Genomic DNA, 21,653 nt, shown 5'->3' with positions numbered 1-21,653 from the left:
GGGAGGGAGAGGGGAAGAGAGAGAAGGGGAAAGAGAGAGAGAGAGAGAGAGAGAGAGAGAGAGAGAAGAGAAGGGAAGAGAAAGAGAGAGAGAGAAGGGAAGAGAGAGAGAGCGCGAGAAGTAGAAGGAAAAGAGAGAGAAGCAGTGACTTAATTCATTCTTTATCATTTCAGCCAAAGCGATGATCACATCCGAAATATCTGCACCGACCTGCTATCGACGGGTAGAAATCTTTAAACTCCTTCACCTCTCGAGAACCCTCGCAGGTAGCGATACACTCATCATATGCCTTGAGATAGTCGGGGATGGCTAGTTCCATATCCGTGATAGACGTTGGGTAATTCTCACCATTGTATGCTTTCACCGCTCGCACAAAGAGCGTCTAAAACCCAACAAGAGTCTGGTTAGCGGGGGCTGCAGTGTGATGTACTGCGATGTGCGGTGCAGTGCACTGCATGGTGTGATGGGGCCCAGGTTCACAATCACAGCTTCCCATGCTGCTGGGATCCCACTCACTATCGGGAGTGATAGCAGAAAGCAGAGTGCAAGGATGCAATGCTCAGCAAGTTACCGCCACCAGTAAGCTGCTTTTACGATGCCTCCTAGCGCAAGCTTCCGATTACAGAAGACGTAGCAACGACTCACTCACCCACCCTCAATCATGCACTCGAAGCAAACCAGAGACAGAAGAATAGGGAAGAAACCAGGATTCGTCTAACACTTGAACTTTTAAAAATCTTCAAATCAAATCAAATATGCTCTTCTAAACAAGACTAACGGCCGAGAATTAGAATATCCTCTTTATGCAGTTTAGTCATGTTTGCTCAGACAGCAGCGTAAACCTTCGAAAGCAAGTTGTAGTCTGATTATTCAACTGTACCATTAAAGAATTCCCAGCTAACCCAAGAAGCCATCGTCTTCGGCCCCCTCAACAACAAACTCCATTCCGGGGCCACCAATTCCTTCCCCCCCTGCCTGACGCTGAACCAGACTGAGCCGACCTCATCACCAAGACCGCCTATTTCTACCTCTAACATGGCCCGACTCCACCCCTGCCTCAGCCCATTTGTTGCCGAAACCCTCATCCATGCCTGTGTTACTTCTAGACCTGTCTCCCATCTTCCCTGATAATCTGCATCCTAGGGTACTTAAGGAAGTGGCCCTAGAAATAGTAGATGCATTGCTGGTCATCTTCCAAAATTCTATAGACTCTGGAACAGTTCCCATGGATTGGAGGGTAGCTAATGTTACCCCACTATTCAAAAAAGGTGGTAGAGAGAAAACGGGGAATTATAGACCGGTAAGCCTGACATCGGCAGTGGGGAAAATGCTAGAGTCCATTATAAAAGATGTAATAGCAGCGCACTTGGAAAATAGTGACAGGATCGGACAAAGTCAACATGGATTTACAAAAGGTAAATCGTGCTTGACAAATCTCCTGGAATTTTTTGAGGATGTAACTGGTAAAATAGATAAGGGAGAACCAGTGGATGTGGTGTATTTGGACTTTCAGAAGGTTTTCGATAAGGTCCTGCATAAGAGATTAGCGTGTAAAGTTAAGGCACATGGGATTGGGGCCAAGGTATTGACTTGGATAAAAAACTGGTTGGCAGACAGGAAGCAAAGAGTTGGAATAAACGGCTCTTTTTCTGAGTGGCAGTGACTAGTGGGGTACCGCAGGGATCGGTTCTCGGACCCCAGCTATCACAATATATATAAATGATCTAGACGAGGGAACTAGATGTAATATCTCCAAGTTTGCAGACGACACAAAGCTGGGTGGGTGTGTGTGCTGTGAGGAGGATGCTGAGAAACTCCTGCATGATTTGGACAGGTTGGGTGATTGGGCAGAAGCATGGCAGATGTAGTATAATGTGGATAAATGCGAGGTTATGCACTTTGGTCGCAAAAACAGGAAGGCAGATTATTATCTGAACGGCAATAGATTGGGAGAAGGGGAAGTGCAACGAGACCTGGGTGTCCTTGTGCACCAGTTGCTGAAGGTAAGCATGCAGGTGCAGCAGGCGGTTAAGGCGGCAAATGGTATGTTGGCCTTCGTAGCGAGAGGATTCGAGTACAGGAACAAGGATGTCTTGCTGCAGTTGTACAGGGCCTTGGTGAGACCACATCTCGAGTATTGTGTGCAGTTTTGGTCGCCTTATCTGAGGAAGGATGTTCTTGCAATGGAGGGAGTGCAGCGAAGATTCACCAGGCTGATACCTGGGATGGCAGGAATGACGTATGAGGAGAGATTGGGGTCGATTGGGCTTATACTCGCTGGAGTTTAGAAGAATGAGGGGATCTCACTGAAACTTATAAAATTCTAACAGAACTAGACAGACTAGATGCGGGAAGGATGTTCCCGATGGCCAGGGAGTCCAGAACCAGGGGTCACAGTCTAAGGATAAGGGGTAAGCCATTTAGGACAGAGATGAGGAGGAATTTCTTCACCCAGAGAGTGGTGAACCTGTGGAATCTCTACCACAGAAGGCAGTGGAGGCCAATTCATTAAATATATTCAAGAAGGAGTTAGATATATTTCTTAAGGCTAAAGGGATCAAGGGATATGGGGAGAAGGCAGGGACAGGGTACTGAATTTGGATGATCAGCCATGATCTCATTGAATGGCGGAGCAGGCTCGAGGGGCCGAATGGCCTACTCCTGCTCCTATCTTCTATGTTTCTATGTTTCCACCCTCCCTAAACTTCAGTTATTCTGAAACTCTGCTGCCCATGTCCTAACTTGCACCGAGTCCCGTTCACCCATCACCCCTGCAGTCGCTGACCTACACTGGCTCTTGGCCCAGCAACACTTCATTTTAAAATTCTCACCCTCAATCCCTCCAAGGCTTCGCCCCTCCCGATCTCTGTAACCTCCTCCAGACCTACAACCCTTTCAGATCTCTGCGCTCCTCCAATTCTGGCCTCTTGCGCATCCCCGATTTTCATCGCTTCACCATTGACAGCTATGCCTTCAGCTGCCTAGGTCCCTAAGCTCTGGAATTCCTTCCCTAAACACTCCGCCTCTCTACTCTCCTTTAAGACGCTGCTTAAATCCTACCTCTGTGACCAACTTCTCCCAATATCTCCTTATGTGGCTCGGTGTCAAATTTTATTTGATAACGCTCCTGTGAAGTGCCTCGGGATGTGTTACTTCGTTAAAGGCGCTATATAAATGCAAGTTGTTCCACCTACTCCTTCAGGCCCAATGGAACTCTCCCCAGATGAGAGCAGGCAGCTGGCAAGACACCTGCTCAGGGCCCAGGACCTCAGCAAGGCAACAGTAGCCAATCCCTCAGTCCACATCACTAAAACAGATTATCTGGTCATTATCACATTGCTATTAGTGGGAGCTTGCTGTGCGCAGATTGGCTGCCATGTTTCCCACATTACAACAGTGACTCCACTTCAAAAAGTACTTCATTGGCTGTAAAGCGCGTTGAGACATCTGGTGGTCGTGAAAGGCGCTATATAAATGCAAGTCTTTTCTTTCTGATTATTCCCTTCGGAACAAGAGGAATCACTTCATCTCCAGTGCTCCCTGGGCCTCAGTGCCTATCTCCTGGAAGAACAAGGCACTGCTCCAACTCCCACCGGTTGAATGGGGCCTCTGAAGTGTCCGAATGGAATGGGGGCGGGTGTCCACATCCTTCCATCACTGTGCGGGGTTCCTGTTCCAACACACTTCCGTTGGTGGTGATAGAACTGGAATATCGGGGGTGCCATCTCTCCATACTAAAAGGATTCAATTGGCTTCTTTTTTTTTTTTACTGACGCTGCCAACTTTAACAACCTGTGTCCCGCTGCTCAATTTAAATGTATATTAAAACTATGCATAGGCAAGAGCAGAAATACTACAATGTTTTAAGCATTACCAAGAACCACCTTTCGCCCGGATCGTTATCCCATTTACGGTCACTGCAACATTAGATTTAATTAAGGGTGAAGATTTCTGCTAGCTCACAAAAGACCCGGGTACAATTACTGCTTTCTGCATGAAGTACTTGGCAACCAAAGGACCAAAATAACCTGACTGCCCATTTCCAAAATCTGCATAAAAATGTATCTACTTGCCTCGTAACTTTTCGTCTCCAGATCATTCATAAACTCATCAGAATCGGGCAAACCTTTGTAATAAGCCATGTTCTGCAGCATCATCGCATCGTCAGGGTGCTTCTGAAGAAAAGTGTGAGCTGCCGATGTGGCTTTAGGAACATTCCTGACCTAAATGTGAAAGAGCAGAGACTTTCTTTAAAGGTGCAGAAAACAATCACTGGACACAAAATTATCACAAACCTACATTTAGATTAAAGTTGTTCCTTATAAGTTAAGAGTTTTAGACACACCAGAGTTCAAATGGCTCAGCACCGTCCTTAATACATCAGCAGTGCACAGGCTCGTCATATGCAAACCTCCCGTCTCATTGCTCGGGGACTGTGCAGGACAGGAGCTTTAGACCGTGCACACCACAATGCATCATTGTCCTCGCCCTCTCTTTACCTATCCCGCTGGGCTGCCTCGGACTTTAAATCTGCTCGGTGGGCATAGGCTAAACTCAGGAGGGAAGGTTTCCGGTGAAATATCAGAGCCCAGAGGAGCAGGACGCAGAGATGTGAAAGAGTATTGTGCAATTATCTAACAGGGAAAGTTGGGGTGGGATGTAACTGTGGGTAAAAAAGACGGGTAACACTGCAGATAGCCCCAAGCAGGGAGATACTTTTCTAGACTTATTTACAACTGCAAACAGTAATAAGGTCCCGTGTGGGTGCGTAGTCCAACCTTCTGGTCATGGCCATTGCTAGGTTGTGTAGCAAGTTGAGAGAACACATCAGCATTTATGACAAAGTGTTACATTCTCTTCCAAGGAAACTCGGGTGCTGAGGAACGTTCTTGCTTGAAACAGAAAAATTACCTGATCATCGAGTGCTCAAAACACAATCAAAAGTTATTACTTTTTACTCTTTCTGCTAGAAGTATGTTGACCATGTTAACTTGGGACATAAAGCTTTCCTAAATGAGCACGGGATTGACTGTTCCCACTTTTCAAACACACTCTAAATCTAACCACTGTCGGACAACTCTTTCAAAAAGAACTGGAGACGTACATGGGTGGAATGAGACTGAAGGTTGCAGATAGAGTTGGTTGAACCTTTTGGTTGGGACTTAATGGGGCTCTGTAGCGATGTAAACACTACCTGAGGATAGTAAGCCGTCCAAATGGGCCGAATGTCCCTTCCTCTTCCGTAATCATCTTGTGATCTTCTCAATAACTGTTTCCACATTTTGCTGAGTTAACTTTGGACGGTCAGCAGAAAATATTCCAAAACTTTCTCAGGAGATTAATTGGGTAGATTGTACCGAGTCAGTTACAGCAATGGGCCTGAAAAGATCAATGACCTTTCACATTCCAATAGCAAAATACTGCGGATGCTGGAATTCCAAAATAACAACAGAAAACGCTGGAAAAACTCAGCAGGCCAGGCAGCACCCGTGGAGAGAGAAACAGAGTTAACGTTTCAGGACTGACGAAAGGACTTCGACCTGAAACGTTAACTCTGTTTCTCTCTCCATGGATGCTGCCTGGCCAGTTGAGTTTTTCCAGCGTTTTCTGTTGTTATTTCACATTCCAAGCTCTAGTCTATACGTTCCATTTTTATTCTGGGTTTTTCCTCCCCTCCTCTCCTGAACACAGCGGTTCCTGTTTGCTGCAGTTCTATGGGCTCCTGTATTTCCACCAAGTGATCAGCCTTCATGCGTGAGCTAGACAGGCTGTTCGACGGTGGCAAGCATCACAGGCAGACCTGACTCAATCTCACCGTGCACACATTCCATTAAGGAAAGCTGGATAGAAACCAGGAGTGGCTGAGCACAGTACTGAGTCTGCCTTTCACATTAACGACCAGCACTTTACTTTGGTTCAACTTTTGCCATAGGAAAATTGCAGGGAGGACTAATTTAAGCTTCAACTGAAGCAGATGAAAGACCAAAGATAAATGGGTAGTGAACTTGTCTGAAATCCATGGCTAAGATAGCCCACGAATCCTGCTAAAAATGATACGTTGTAGAGCTCCTGCTAAACGGTAATGTACAAACAGGAAGGAGGGCTGCAGCAGTTTCTGCAATGTGACCTGCCTTATATTTATTAAAAATTCAGCTACTCTTCATAATGTAATATTGATAACTGCCCGTGAACTACAGTGAAATGGCAAAGAGCGCAGTGGTTTGCCGAAAACACCCACTGCAGTGATTCGGCTGTGTAACTCTGGAGCCTGAAGAGTGAGCAAGTTATAGGGATCAAACTCACTGTGGGGATGGGAGGGGGGCTATGGTGGCACAGTGGTTATGGTACGGGTCTAACATCCCCTAGAACTTGAGAGTTCAAAATCCCACGATTGCAAGATGCGAACTTAATAAATCTGATAATCCATGGGGGAAAAATAGCTGTTGGATTGTCAGTAAAAACTCAACTGGTTCACTAATGTCCTTCAAGGAGTTGCCCTGCCCCGTCCCAGTCACCCTGCTGTGCCTCTTAATGCCCTCAGAGAACCCCCCCTTCTTGGATCACGGGCAATAAATGCATATACATGTCCTCAGAACAAATATATGGTTTTGACGTCAGTGCTTTGGGCTAGTCTCTACAACGACGTTACTATCTGTCAGTTTGCCAGCAATCCTTACCGAATGTCTGCTGTTACACAGCTTCCTAGCTCGTAGAGTTAGGGCTTGTCATGATTCAGATCATTCTTGCTCTCATTTGACAACACAGAGAAACTATTTCCTCTGATGAGAGAGTCCAGAACAAGGGGGTATAACAAAATTAGAGGCAGGCCGTTCAGGAGTGAAATCAGGAAGCACTTCTTCACATAAAGGGTAGTGGAAATCCAGAACTCTCTCCCCGTGGATGCTAGGGGTTAATTGGAGTTTTTAAGGCCGAGATCAGCGTCAGTCTCACCACCGTGTTAAATTTTCCAAGATGTCCTTTAATATGAGGAGCTTTATATACTTAAAATAGAACAAAATAGAATAATTATGAGGCTACTTTAATTCTAACTCTTGATTTTGTAGTTTGCGTCACGACTAACTCTAAATTTAAGAGGTAGGAGATTGTGTTGGGTAAGGGTATCAAGGGATATGAAACAAAGGCAGATAGAGTTGAGGCACAGATCAGCCATGATCTAAGTGAATGGCAGAACAGGTTCAAGGGGCTGAATGGCCTCCTCCTGATCCTACCACAAACACAATCGAAATACAACAACAATCCTTACCAGACATGCATCGTTCCACAATCTCCTACCACTTATATTTAGGGTTAGTCATGACTCAAACCACAAAATCAAGAGTTAGAATTAAAGTAGCCTCATAATTATTATTCTATTTTAAGTATATAAAGCTCCTCACGTTAAAGGACATCTCGGAAAATTTAACAAGGTGGTGAGACTGACACCAAAGGAAATCATTTGGGGGAGGGGAGGCAGGAGAGACTAAATGAACGATCAAAGTGAGGGGTTTTTAAAGAAGGCTTTTGAAGGATGACACCAAGGTAGTAAAGTGAAGTGACTCAGGAAAAGAATTTCAGAAGGCAAGGACACAGTGGCTGAAGGATTGTGTTGCGATGATACAGTGAGAGCGTGAGCGGGGGATAAGCAATAATCCAGAGCCAGAGGAGGGCAGGGTCGGGAGAGGTTGGAGAAAAAAATCACTGAGCTAGAATGGGGTGAATCCATGAAAGGATTTGAAAGTGAGGATATGAATCCTGAAGTCAATTCATTGGGCACAGGAACCAGTTTAGCTCGGCAAGGGCGACAGTGATAGATGTGTGAGGATTTGGGCTGGATCGGACTCTGCATTAACCGCAATCTGTGCACGGCGGGGACTGAGAAACCAAGGAGAAGAACATGGGAGAAATTAATCCTCTAGGCACTGAAGGCACTGGGCCTTTGTCTCAACATTGGGGAGAAGTACAGGTGTAAACACATAATGTGGTCTTGCTAAATGATTAAAAGTGGATCAAAAAGCGTAACTACGGGTTGGACTGGGTGTCAAGGTTGCACCCTACCCGATTTAAATTAAAAGTGGCATTGAGGGAATCTGATGGAATCAGAGCCAAAAGAATGCAGGCTGTACAGGAGCAGAAATAGACAGCTTCATAGAAACATAGAAACTAGGAGCAGGAGTAGGCCATTCGGCCCCTCGAGCCTGCTCCACCATTCAATGAGATCATGGCTGATCATCCATAGATACATAGATACATAGAAGATAGGAGCAGGAGTAGGCCATTCGGCCCTTCGTGCCTGCTCCGCCATTCGATGAGATCATGGCTGATCCTTTAATTCAGTATCCCGTCCCCGCCTTCTCTCCGTAACCCTTAACCCCTTTTGCCCGTAGAAATATATCTAATTCCCTCTTAAATATATTTAATGAGCTGGCGTACACTGCCCTCTGTGGCAATGAGTTCCACAGGTTCACCACTCTCTGAGTGAAGAAATTCCCCCTCATCTCTGTCCTAAATGGTTTAGCCCTTATCCTTAAATTATGTCCTCTAGTTCTGTTCTCACCCGCCAAGGGAAACATTCCTTCTGCATCCAGTCTGTCTAGACCTGTCAGAATTTTATACACTTCTATGAGGTCCCCTCTCAATCTTCTAAACTCCAGTGTGTACATCCCTAAACTACATAGTCTCTCCTCATAGGTCATTCCCGCCATTCCTGGTATCAGCCTGGTGAATCGCCGCTGCACCCCCTCCATGGCAAGAACATCCTTCCTCAGATGAGGCGACCAAAACTGTACACAGTACTCGAGGTGTGGTCTCACCAGTGCCCTGTACAGCTGCAGCAAGGTATCCCTGTTCCTGTATTCTAACCCTTTTGCTATGAAGGCCAGCATACCGTTTGCCTTCTTGACCGCCTGTTGCACCTGCATGCTCGCCTTCAGTGACTGGTGTACAAGAACACCCAGGTCTCTCTGTACTTCCCCCTCTCCCAATCTATTGCCATTTAAATAATAATTTGCCCTCCCGTTCCTGCACCCAAGGTGGATAACTTCGCACTTGTCCACATTATAGTGCATCTGCCATTTATCCGCCCAATCGCCCAGTCTGTCCAAATCGCTCTGGAGCTTCCTGGTCTCTTCCTCTGAGCCCACCCCCCCTCCTAGTTTAGTGTCGTCTGCAAATTTGGAAATGCTGCATCCGACTCCCTGATCCAGGTCATTAATGTAAATTGTGAACAGCTGGGGGCCCAGGACAGATCCCTGTGGTACCCCACTTGTTACTGCCTGCCATTCAGAAAATGAGCCGTTTATTCCAACTCTCTGTTTTCTATCTGACAGCCAGTTCCCTATCCACGCCAAAACTTTCCCCTTTATCCCATGAGCCTCAATTTTCCATGCTAATCTTTTATGTGGGACCTTATCGAAGGCCTTTTGGAAGTCCAGGTACACCACATCTACTGGCTCTCCCCCATCTATTCTACCAGTTACTCCCTCAAAAAATTCCAATAGATTAGTCAAGCACGATTTACCCTTTGTAAATCCATGTTGACTCTGTCCTATCCTGTCCCCATTTGCTAAGTGCTCCGCTATTTCATCCTTAATGATGGACTCCAGCATTTTGCCCACAACTGATGTAAGGCTTACAGGTCTGTAATTACCTGCTTTTTCCCTACCCCCCTTTTTGAATAGTGGGGTAACGTTAGCTACCCTCCAATCCATCGGCACTGTTCCCGAGTCTAATGAATTCTGAAAAATCATCCTTAGTGCATCCGCTATCTCTAGGGCCACCTCCTTCAGTACCCTAGGATGCATGTTATCAGGCCCTGGGGATTTGTCCACCAGCATCCAGTCCCTACACCGACAGCCATCCCACCCAAGCCCTATCCCCGTAACCCCACATAATTAATCCCCCCTAACACTAAGGGCCAATTTTTATCATGGCCAATCAACCTAACCCGCACATCTTTGGACTGTGGGAGGAAACCGGAGCACCCGGAGGAAACCCACGCAAACACGGGGAGAATGTGCAAACTCCACACAGACAGTCACCCGAGGCCGGATTTGAACCTGGGTCCCTGGCGCTGTGAGACAACAGTGCTAACCAATATGCCACCGTGCTGCTTCACTTTAGCTTACACCAGCTGAACAGAATTTTAACTCATGCAGGACTTAAATTCAGAAAGGCAGTCCAGACAGCAACAACTTTGGTCAACCGAAGTGGCAGAGTTGGGCATCAGGACACACAATGGAGCCCAACTCACGCTGGCGATGGGGAGCAACATGGACACTCAACAGACGATTACTTTCAAACTTTCCGCAAAAATTGTCCTAACAATCTGAAGACAGGGAGACACTGGAAAACACTCGGTATGAGAAACGTCATAGAAACATAGAAGATAGGAGCAGGAGTAGGCCATTCGGCCCCTTGAGCCTGCTCTGCCATTCAATGAGATCATGGCTGATCATCCAAACTCAGTACCCTGTCTCTGCCTTCTCCCCATATCCCTTGATCCCTTTAGCCTTAAGAAATATATCCAACTCCTTCTTGAATATATTTAATGAATTGGCCTCCACTGCCTTCTCTGGTAGAGGATTCCACAGGCTCACCACTCTCTGGGTGAAGAAATTCCTCCTCATCTCTGTCCTAAATGGCTTACCCCTTATCCTTAGACTGTGACCCCTACATGAGTTGTTGCAGACTAACAGCTGAAATACATCGCAGGAACAGTTCGAATCAGAAGTTTAAATCACAGTATGGGGTGTTTGAGAGTGTAAAGACTCCAAAAGGAAGAGCACACTGAAGATTAGACAGGCAATGTACACACACACACATAGAAAGGCACCCTGCAACCCCAGCACACCAGTAAGGGAAAAATACACGGACCCAATGAAAGGGAGGTCTGCTAATAATTGAAGATGAATCATGGTCTTATTTTTAAAGTTGTGCGCTCACCTTAAAGTAAGCATACTGGAGAAACTTGTAGACTTCCCGCTTCTCGAAGTCCTCCAGCGTTTCCCTGCTTGCCCGAGACTGGCGGAAGGCCGGCAAGCCCTGTTTGCACCTCTTCAGACACTGGGCTCTCTTCATGATGTTGCTGAAGACGTGGAGCTCGGTGAAGTGGCCGAAGTGAGCCGGGTCCTCGGCCCGGACCGTGCTGCAGTTGAGGTTACAGAAAGCCTCGCTGTCCCGGAGCAGGCGGTGCAGCCTCAGGCTCATCTCCAGGTAGTCCACGCTCTCCTGCCAGTTCTCCGCCGTGTATTGGTCCAGCGCATGTCGGTACGCCGATTCCAGCGGCATCAACTCGTCCCGGGGGAAGCTCCGGAAACTGTACTTCTCGTACTGTGCGAGCCCGGCGCACCAGCACACCAGAAACACGCAAACTGAAGCCAATCGCCACATCCCGCTCCGCCGCTACCCACTCGCCGCTCCGCCGGTCTAACGCTGCCCACTGCACCGCTCTAACGCTGCCCACTGCACCGATCTAACGCCACCCACTCTCCGTTACGCCGCTCTAACGCCACCCACTCTCCGTTGCGCCGATCTAACGCCACCCACCCTCCGTTGCGCCGCTCTAACGCCACCCACCCTCCGTTGCGCCGCTCTAACGCTGCCCACTGCACCGATCTAACGCCACCCACTCTCCGTTGCACCGATCTAACGCCACTCACCCTCCGTTACGCCGCTCTAACGCCACCTACTCTCCGTTGCACCGATCTAACGCCACCCACCCTCCGTTCCGCCGCTCTAACGCTGCCCACTCTCCGTTCCGCCGCTTTGGCTACAGTTGCAACTGTTACTTCGCTTCAGCCTATCGCGGCAGCCCCGCGTATGATCGACATCCGCCGCAGCCAATCAGCGCGCAGCTCCCCGAATGTTTCTTTCACACTGGGATACATTGTGACCAATGGCGGGGGGGCGGGGCCTGCTCCCCGGAAACCTCCCGGCTTTAAACACCCACCCAGCCCGGGGGAGCGGATTTATGGCGCATCTCTGACGGGCAATGGGTCGGCCGGGCGGGTGTGACTCCAGCTCGGGCAAAGCCGCTTCCCCGGGCCGGGCTCCGGCCCCCTGCTCATTCCTCCTCCCCTTCCTCCCCCTCGGGCTGGGCCGGCCCCCGGCTCACACGTTGTCACTTGCTGCTGGTGCGGGGAGGGCGGGGGCAGAGCCGGAGCTGCGAGATCACCAGGCGGAGCTGAGTCGAGCCGAGCCGAGACACGATGATCGGCGGCCTGTACTTACTGATTGTCCCCGCTCTCCTGCTCGGTCTGGTGCGGTGTAAGGCGCCGCCCGTGCCCCTGGACGATGTGGCGGTGGAGAGGAAGTTTGTTCCGAAGGAGTGTGTCCGGGCGGCCGAGCGCGGCGACTTCGTCCGCTACCATTTTCTGGGCACCTTTCCCGGGGGCCGCCAGTTCGACTCCAGGTACCGGAGCCCGACCCGAACCGAACCCCAAATCCCACCCGCCTTTACAGTGTTTTATTGTCTTGTTAAAATCAATTTAAACTGAGTCGCAGTTTCCAACTAAAGTCAGAGTGTCCACGCGTCAACTTCATTCATTAGGGGGAGGGGCGAGAATCCTTATTCCGTGTCTAATGTGGAATTAGAGTTTTTTTTTATAATATGGGGTTGTAGAATGTGGCGTTACTGGGGTTTATATATTGATTTTTATTCCATGTATATTTATATATAATCTATAGTCTTATCCACAAAAAGCAGTACAAATCCAATCTGGCCAATTACTGCCGCATCGGCCTACTCTCAATCATCAGCAAAGAGTGCTATGAAGCAGCATTTACCAATAACCTGCTCACCGATGCTCAGTTTGTGTTCCGCAGGGACCACTTGGCTCCCGACCTCATTACAGCCTTGGTCCAAACATGGACAAAAGAGCTGAATTCCAGAGGTGAGGTGAGAGTGACTGCCCTTGACATCAAGGCAGCATTTGACTGAATGTGCCATCAAGGAGTCCTAGTAAAATTTAAGTCAATGAGGATTGGAGGGAAAACTCTCCACTGGTTGGAGTCATACCTAGCACAAAGGAAGATGCTTGTCATTGTTGGAGGCCAATCATCTCAGCCCCAGGGCATTGCTGGAGGAGTTCTCCAGGGCAGTGTCCTAGGCCCAACCATCTTCAGCTGCTTCATCAATGACCTTCCCTCCATCATAAGGTCAGAAGTGGGGCTGTTTGCTGATGACTGCACAGTGTTCAGCTCCATTCGAAACTCCTCAGATAATGAAGCAGTTCGTGCCCGCATACAGCAAGACCTGGACAACATCCAGGCTTGGGCTGATAAGTGGCAGGTAACATTCACCCCATACAAATGCCAGGCAAATGATGATCTCCGACAAGAGAGAGTCTTAAGCACCACTCCTTGACATTCAATGGCATTACCATCGTCAAATCCCCCACCATCAACATCCTGGGGGTCACCATTGACCAGAAACTCAACTGGACCAGCCACATAAATACTGTGGCTACAAGAGCAGGTCAGAGGTTGGGTATTCTGCAGCGAGTGTCTCACCTCCTGACTCCCAGAGCCTTTCCACCATCTACAAGGTGCAAGTCAGGAGTGTGATGGAATACTCTCCACTTGCCTGGATGAGTGCAGCTGCAACAACACTCAAGAAGCTCAACACCATCCAGGACAAAGCAGTCCGCATGACTGGCACCCCATCCACCACCTTAAACATTCACTCCCTCCACCACCGGTGCATCGTGGCTGCAGTGTGTACCATCTACAAGATGCACTGCAGCAACTCGCCAAGGCTTCTTCGGAAGCCACTCCTAATTCCGCGACCTCTTCCACCTAGAAGGACAAGGGCAGCAGACGCATGGGAATACCATCACCTGCAAGTTCCCCTCCAAGTCACAACATCCTGACTTGAGCATATATCAGCTGTTCCTTCATCGTCACTGGGTCAAAATCCTGGAATTCCCTACCTAACTGTTCTGTGGGAGCACCTTTACCACAGACTACAATGGTTCAAGAAAGGCAACTCGGGATGGGCAATAAATGCCAGTCTAGCCAGCGACGCCCACATCCTAAGAATGAATTAGAAGTTATTTTGTATTCCATGTATTTTTGTAGTGTAAGGTTATTGGTTTTTAGTCCCCGGGCATCTTTAGTTTGGTGTTTAAACTCTGTAACTGCACTCAGATTTCTGTAACGTTTGAAATCCGTGTAGTTACAAGTTGTGTGAGTTTGAAGTGTCCCTGATTCTCGGGCTGCTCACTGACCCTGTCACTGTCTTCCAGCTATGACCGTGGCTCCACTCACGATGTGTTTGTGGGTAAAGGGCGACTGATTGCCGGGATGGATAAAGCTCTGATCGGGATGTGTGTAAACGAAAGACGCTTCATAAAAGTGCCCCCTCACTTGGCTTACGGCGATGAAGGAATGTGTAAGTAGGATTCCGGCTAATGCCCTTATTTTCATCTTTACTTACAAATTGGAGTAGTCCTTGATTTGGATCTTCAAGTAATGCATCTTTGGAACATAGGAACAGAAGGAGACCATTCAGCCCCTTGAGCCTGCTCCACCATTCGATTAGATCATGGCTGATCTGTACCTCAACTCCATTTCCCTGCCTTTTCTCCTTATCCCTTGATACCCTTACCCAACAAAAATCTAGCGATAGCAAAATACTGCGGATGCTGGAAATCCGAAATAACAACAGAAAATGCTGGAAAAACTCAGCAGGTCAGGCAACATCCGTGGAGAGAAATTAGAGTCAACGTTTCGGGTCGAAACCCTTTTTCAAAACTGGAAAGGAAATAAAATAGATCGAAGGCAGGGCTGCGATAGAACAAAAGAAGTAAAGAGGTACTCAAAACCAGACGAGATGGTAATAGGACAGTGGAGACAAAAGAGGGCTCAGATTAGGTGTGAAGTGTACTGGCAGGATGAGAGACAGCTGCCATGTGGGGGGGAGAGGAAAAAAAAGGAGGAAGTGGGGGGGGGAGGGAAGACCCAAAACAAAGGGGTGGAAAAAAATATAAGTAAAAATGTAATAGGGGCCGAGGTTATGATGTGAAATTGTTGAACTCGATATTGAGTCCGGAAGGCTGTAAAGTGTCTAATCGGAAGATGAGGTGCTGTTCCTCGAGTTCACTCTTGAAAGCTCCAATTGACCCTCCGCATCCACAGACTTTTGGGGGGCAAGAGTTCCAGATTATCACTACCCTTTATGTGAAAAAATGCTTCCTGATTTCACCCCAAATGGCCGAGCTCTAATTTTAAGGTTATGCCCCTCTTTGTCCTGGATTTCGCCCCCCCCCCCCCACCAGAAGAAACAGTTTCTCCGTATCTACCCTATCGAATCCCTTTTTAACATTTTAAAAACCGTGATCAGATCACCCCTCCGTCTCCTATACACAAGGGAATACAAGCCAAGTTCATGCAAACTGTCCTCTTATTATAACCCTCTAAGCCCCGGTATCATTCTGGTGATTAATTCCACCTCTAACATCGCCCGTCTCTGCCCCTGTCTCAGCTCATCAGCTGCTGAAACCCTCATCTGTGCTTTTGTTACCTCTAGACTTGACTGTTCCAACGCACTCCTGGCTGGCCTCCCACATTCCACTCAACGTAAACTTGAGGTCATCCAAAACTCTGCTGTCCGTGTCCTAACCCACACCATGTACCGTTCACCCATCACCACTGTGCTCGCTGACCTACATTGGCTCCTGGTTAAGCAGCACCTTGATTTCAAAATTCTCATCCTTGTTTTCAAATCCCTCCATGGCCTCATAGCTCCCCCCCCCCCCCAATCTCTATAAACTCCTCCAACCTCACAACCTCCCGAGATATCTGCACCCCTCTAATTTTGGCCTCTTGAGCATCACTGATTTTAATCACTCAACCATTGGTGGCCGTGCCTTCAGCTGCTTAGGCCCCAAGCTCTGGAATTCCCTCCCTAATCCTCTCCGCCTCTCCACCTCTCTCTCCTCCTTTAAGATGCTCCTTAAAACCTACCTCTTTGACCAAGCTTTTGGTCACCTGTCCTAATTTCTCCTTGTGTGGCTCAGTGTCAAATCTTGCTTTTATAACTCCTGTGAAGCACCGGGGGGCGTTTTACTACATTAAAGGCGGTATATAAATACAAGTTGTTGTTGATCTGCACTGCACCCCCTCTAAGGCCAATGTATCCATCCTGAGGTGCGGTACCCAGAACTGAACACAGTGCTCCATGTGACTTCTGGTATTTTTAATGCACAGCTGATACAATCCCACCCGATGCCACCTTGTACTTCGATGTACTGATGCTCGATATCTGGAACCCTGAAGATAAAGTGGGGATCGATGTTCACTACAAACCTGAGAACTGCAGCCGCACAGTGCAGGTGTCTGACTTTGTCCGTTATCACTACAACGGAACTCTCCTCGATGGCACCCTCTTCGACTCCAGGTAGCACATTATCGGGCCTTCGTTTCATTTTGCCCCAGCCGGATGGGTATTGTCGTTTGATTATTAATCTTTCTGAATTGCTGAAGCTGCTGTTTGCAGTGTTTTGTCCCCCCCCCTTGCCCACTGCTCTCTGCCTTGTCCTTGCAGTCACACTCGCCAGCAAACCTACGACACCTACATTGGAATTGGCTGGCTGATCCCGGGCATGGACGAGGGGCTGCTGGGCATGTGCATGGGAGAGAGAAGGACCATCACAATGCCGCCTTTCCTGGGCTATGGAGACCGAGGAGACGGTAAGCTCAGTAGCATTGTACTCTGGCCAGCCCACTGCGTGAAATGTGGTGCACGTCAACTGGGGACAAATCTGCCTGAATCCCTAACGGTAGTTTAGTTGATGACCCTCTTACTCATAAAGGTTAAATATACGTTCTATGAATTCATAACTGTTGAGTCAAGCAGTTGGATTTCCCATTGGGTAATCTGAAACCGAATGGCTGTTTGGGGAGATCATATGTTTGACTACTTTACAAATGTTTCAAAACTGTTCCCCATTCAGGAATACACGTTATCATTCCTGTGAAGATATGAATGTCAATGCTGCATCTTCAGTGCAGGCTAGTCCAGACTAAGGACTGTTGGGAAGAGTAATCCCACACAGTGTACGGTGAGAGGGTAATCCCACACAGGGCTTGCATTTTAAGGTAGATCTTAAACTCGTGGCTTTACCAGAATAGCAGTGCTGGGGAGGGTAGGCATCCTTGCTCCTTGCCATGTGAATGTACGTTACCCAAGCTATGAAACTGCTTTGCTTTGTATAGGTCTCTGTGTTTTAGCAACGGGCAGAAGTAATCAGCACGGGTGTAAAATACAGCCAAGTTGGGAAGGGAGCTGCCCAAAATTAGCAAACACTTTGTAAATGTTTTGAAGAAAAATGCAATTTGTGTTTTGCAGTAACTGGATGTTATAAGTGGCACGTCATTGTGTATCTTTAGTTAAATTGTATCCTCTACTTTAATATTGCAGGAAAAGATATTCCCTCACAAGCTACCCTGGTCTTTCATGTGTCTTTGATCGATTTCCACAATCCAAAAGACAGTGTTGCCATCGAACAGGAATTTGTTCCGGATCCCTGTCCCAGGAAGACTAAAGCAGGAGATTTTGTGAGATATCACTACAATGGCACACTTATGGATGGCACTTTGTTTGATTCGAGGTATCTTTTAGTGTTTCAGTTATGACTCTATAGTCGGTATTGGCTTCTAGTTATTTTAACGCCTTACAGTGTCTGTTGTTATTTGTTCTGGGAATGTGAATGACACAGGACATGTCTACACTGCCCTGAGAAGGTGGTGGTGGGTCTTCTCCTTAAACCCTGTAGTGATGGTCTCTCACAGTGGTGTTGGGTAGGGAATTCCAAAATATTGACCCAGTAACGGTCAAGGAATGGCGGCGAATGCCCAATGGGGGTGTGTCACTCGGGGGGTGAATCTGAAGGTGAGGGTGCTCCCACTCTGTGTGGCTTGTTACCCGGTTCCACGCAGTTATTCCAGTTAGTTTTACTCCAATGGTACTTCGCAAGAAAGCAAAAAAAAATCAGTCCTCAAGATCTTTAGTGATCAGATAATCTTTCCAAATGGAACTTGGGCCTCGGTGTGATCTTTCTTTAACTTTTGCGTTTGAAATTATTATTAAATTCGCAAAACGGAGTCCTCTACATAATGTTGTCACTTCTTGAGGCGTCTGTGTCCAATGTTCAACTTGTGAGATCGTCTATGAAAATTAAATGAAGATGGATACAGCTCCTAAGGGTGTGAGGGAGAAAATCGCAGCTTAAAGTTCTTGAGTTAAAGTAGAAATTGTTTAACAAACCTGCTGGATTGCAGGTGGTCAACAGCGGGCAAGGGAAAGGCTGGAATGACAATTCATTCCAAAACCACCTTTTCCCACCAGCCCGCGAGGCGTTGCCTCTCTCTGGGCTACCATTGCACAGGTGCTGATTTATCCTCTGGTGTCTCACCCAAATGACCCATTCATTGAGCCTTGGTGGTGAGTTGTCGGCAAGGATGTTCCCAATGGCGGGGGAGTCCAGAACCAGGGGTCACAGTCTAAAGATAAGGGGTAAGCCAGTTAGGACTGCGATGAGGAGGAATTTCTTCACCCAGAGAGTGGTGAACCTGTGGAATTCTCTACCACAGAAGGCAGTAGAGGCCAATTCATTAAATATATTCAAGAAGGAGTTAGATATATTTCTTAAGGCTAAAGGGATCAAGGGATATGGGGAGAAGGCAGGGACAGGGTACTGAATTTGGATGATCAGCCATGATCTCATTAAATGGCGGAGCAGGCTCGAGGGGCCGAATGGCCTACTCCTGCTCCTATCTTCTATGTTTCTATGACACCACGAATCGCATAGCTAACTCTGATCCCGTGCCCAGATGTGGCGGAGCGTCACTGGACAGCGACCAGGAGAGAAAACTGCGCCCAGTTTCTCTGCTCCCTACTGGAGGCCAACGATAGCGACTGATCCCGGGGACCTGTGGCTGGCCCATTCATCGGATCAACTCCCTCCGCCATCATCTTAGCCCAGTTTCATTTTTAATAATACTTGCTTTGCACCTTCCCGTGAAGATTATAGCACTAAGCAGGGAGTGGGGAAACCCCGCGTTTGGATCAGTGATTGGCTGAAATCGTCAGCTGCTCCCGAGAAGGAGCTGAGAGTTTTTCACATTTTGCACCAAGTCCCGCCTGACTTCTCCTGGTCCACTTCCCACCAGTTCCCTACTTCAAAAACGCCCAGCCACTCTATCCAGAGGGAGCACCGCGGGGGTGATGCATCAACTGACCAGAATAGACCACTGCAAGCGTTGCTGGGGTATCCCAGTCCACACCTTAGTATGTCTTGCGACGGAGGTGTGCCCGAGAGTCAGCAGTGAGACCGTGAACGTTAGCAGCAGAGTTTGAGATTGGGCAGGTGTGGAGGTTTGAGTGAGGAGATGGGCTGTGGAGGAGGAATTGCGGAGAGACGGGAGGGATAACCCTCCTCTTCAGATCTGCACATTTTTCACATCTCTTCTGAGTCATTACTATGGAGAGAGATTACCTGATACATCTGGGATTTGTCATGGATGCTTTTACCCCTCTCCTGTATTCTGTGTGTGAAAGGGAAAGGGAGGGAGACGGTACAGACTGGACCAGTAGGGACAGCTGCTTCCTTCTAGTTCTGCATGTCTGAAGTGAGAAAATCACCTGTCCAAAATGTCTGGTTTCTTTTACAGCTATTCCCGGAATCGCACTTACAACACATACATAGGGAAGGGCTACATTATTGTCGGGATGGAGGAAGGATTACTGGGTGTGTGTATTGGAGAGAAAAGAACAGTTACTATCCCACCTCACCTGGGATATGGCGAAGAAGGGATAAGTAAGTAAGATATGGAAGTTGGTGTGTGTGTGTGGTTGTATTAATCAATCTTAGAGAGGAAATGTAATAGTGGAATAAAGGAAATTCTAGCAATATTCTAAAATTGCAGTGTAACTTGTGAGTAAAAGGCTCGAGGTAATTTTTGTTTAAAGTACTCCCCATTTTATAAAAGCAACTAATGGTCTTATCTGAAATTTGTTTGACATTTAAAAATATAATTTTTGTTGTTGCCATGGTGACCCTTGAATAGGATTCCCCTCTGTGCTAAACTCTGTGCTGTCCCTTTACTGGGGAAAAAATCAACGTGATTTGTACACGCAGTTACACAATTTGCATAATTGATGACCACCTTGTTCCTAAATAAAACATAACTGCGGTTGTAGCTCAGAATCTGTGTCCTGGGCTCACTGCTCTTGGATTTCTTCCCCAGTCTCACAACTTTGGACCAGGAAAGGTTGAGACCTGAATTGATTGTCGTCCAGCATTTTTTGTGGTGAGCGGATTTTCTCCCAGACATTAACCAGTGCTGTTCTGTCCTGCACTTTCGTATCTGAAATAGGTGGAAGTATCCCTGGCTCTGCTGTCCTAGTTTTTCACATCCATCTCATTGATGCCCACAACCCATCTGATGAAATCGAGATCAAGACCCGGCACAAACCCAGTAACTGCACCATCGTGAGCAAGAAAGGCGACTACATCAAGTATCACTACAATGCAACACTGATGGATGGAACAAAATTAGATTCTACGTAAGTATTGCTGCTGACCTATGTTTCGGAAGATGCTGGTATAAAGAGGACTGGATACCCCTTCAAACAGAACAAGCTATTCTTTGCTTCCCATTGGAATTGTACAGGTAGAATGACTTTTGCTATTTATCCTGGTTAAGCAACCATTTATTTCCCAGTGGGTGCTGATGGGCAGACTGACTCGGTTACTTTGGACTATTGCCCTGTGATTATCAACGGGACTTCTGCTAAAGTTGTGGCTTGAAGGAGAAGGGAAACTCTAGGGGGGTGGAGAGCTTGGTAAAGAAAGAACTTGCATTTTATAGAGAGCCTTTCAGAACTTCAACACATCCCAAAGAGCTTTACAGCTGATGACGTATTTTTTGAAGTGTAGCCACTGTTGTAATGTAGGAAACGTGGCAGCCAATTTGCGCACAGCAAGCTCCCACAAACAGCAATGAGATCATTTCCTACATCACAACGGTGGCTACACTTCAAAAAGCACTTCATCAGCTGTAAAGAGCTATGGGACGTCCTGAGGTCGTGAAAGGTGCTGTAGAAATACAAGTCTTTCTTTTAGATAACGACCAGATGATCTGTTTTAGTGATGTTTGGTTGAGGGCCAGGACACCAGGCAGAACACCCCTGCTCCTCTTCAAATTGTGCCATGGGATTTTTTACAGCCACCTGAGAAAGCAGACTGGGCCCCGGTTTAACGCCTTATCCGAAAGACGGCACCTCCGACAGTGCAGCACTCCCTCAATACTGTGCTGGGAGTGTCGGCCTGGATTATGTGCTCAAGTCTCTGGAGTGGGACTTGAACCTCCAACCTTCTGACTCAGAGGTGACAGTGTGCTACCCATTGAGCATGCTCAATGGGTTTAAAAATGACCAGGTTTCAGCATCTGTACTTCTGAATATTAACAGTGTCAGTGGGCTTCATGAAAATAGCAAACCTATTGTTGGTTTATTGGTGATTAATGGGGGTCAGGGAGGGGGATGTGAGTGAATCTATGTTTTAGGTCGATGCTTGTCACGTGGATATGTAGAACCCTATCTCAGACTTGTATTAAATCACACACTGGCTGCTCAGTCCCTCGTAGATTGT

At 47.5% G+C, this 21,653-nt stretch overlaps 2 protein-coding genes across 3 annotated transcripts in view; one reads left to right on the top strand and one right to left on the bottom strand.

Annotated features, from left to right (window-relative positions):
• Positions 1 to 154: 154 nt before the first annotated feature.
• LOC147115315 (cartilage-associated protein-like) lies at positions 155 to 11,738 on the bottom strand. Its single transcript, XM_085993751.1, has 3 exons — positions 10,942 to 11,738; positions 4,074 to 4,223; positions 155 to 382 (listed from the first exon to the last, which is right to left on the bottom strand). The coding sequence occupies exons 1-3, from the start codon at positions 11,386 to 11,388 to the stop codon at positions 170 to 172; spliced, it is 810 nt and encodes a 269-aa protein (XP_085849877.1). The 5' UTR covers positions 11,389 to 11,738; the 3' UTR covers positions 155 to 169.
• Positions 11,739 to 11,915: 177 nt separating this feature from the next.
• Positions 11,916 to 21,653, top strand: part of fkbp9 (FKBP prolyl isomerase 9) — a 32,502-nt gene continuing 22,764 nt past the window's right edge. Inside the window, exons 1-7 of one of the 2 annotated variants that reach the window (XM_085993747.1) lie at positions 11,916 to 12,409; positions 14,244 to 14,389; positions 16,207 to 16,396; positions 16,544 to 16,689; positions 17,420 to 17,609; positions 19,672 to 19,817; positions 20,377 to 20,566. In XM_085993747.1, the coding sequence (XP_085849873.1) occupies positions 12,207 to 12,409; positions 14,244 to 14,389; positions 16,207 to 16,396; positions 16,544 to 16,689; positions 17,420 to 17,609; positions 19,672 to 19,817; positions 20,377 to 20,566 (1,211 nt within the window). In that variant the 5' untranslated portion in view covers positions 11,916 to 12,206. The remainder of the gene's footprint in view (positions 12,410 to 14,243; positions 14,390 to 16,206; positions 16,397 to 16,543; positions 16,690 to 17,419; positions 17,610 to 19,671; positions 19,818 to 20,376; positions 20,567 to 21,653) is intronic. The other variant, XM_085993746.1, reaches the window with a different exon arrangement.

Source organism: Somniosus microcephalus, chromosome 7 (genome assembly GCF_052327205.1).
Source record: "Somniosus microcephalus isolate GS21.2 chromosome 7, FLI_Smic_1.0, whole genome shotgun sequence".
In the NCBI taxonomy this organism is placed as follows: domain Eukaryota; kingdom Metazoa; phylum Chordata; class Chondrichthyes; order Squaliformes; family Somniosidae; genus Somniosus; species Somniosus microcephalus.
The sequence above is the reverse complement of the archived record's forward strand: the minus strand, read 5'-3'. Positions and strand labels throughout refer to the sequence as shown.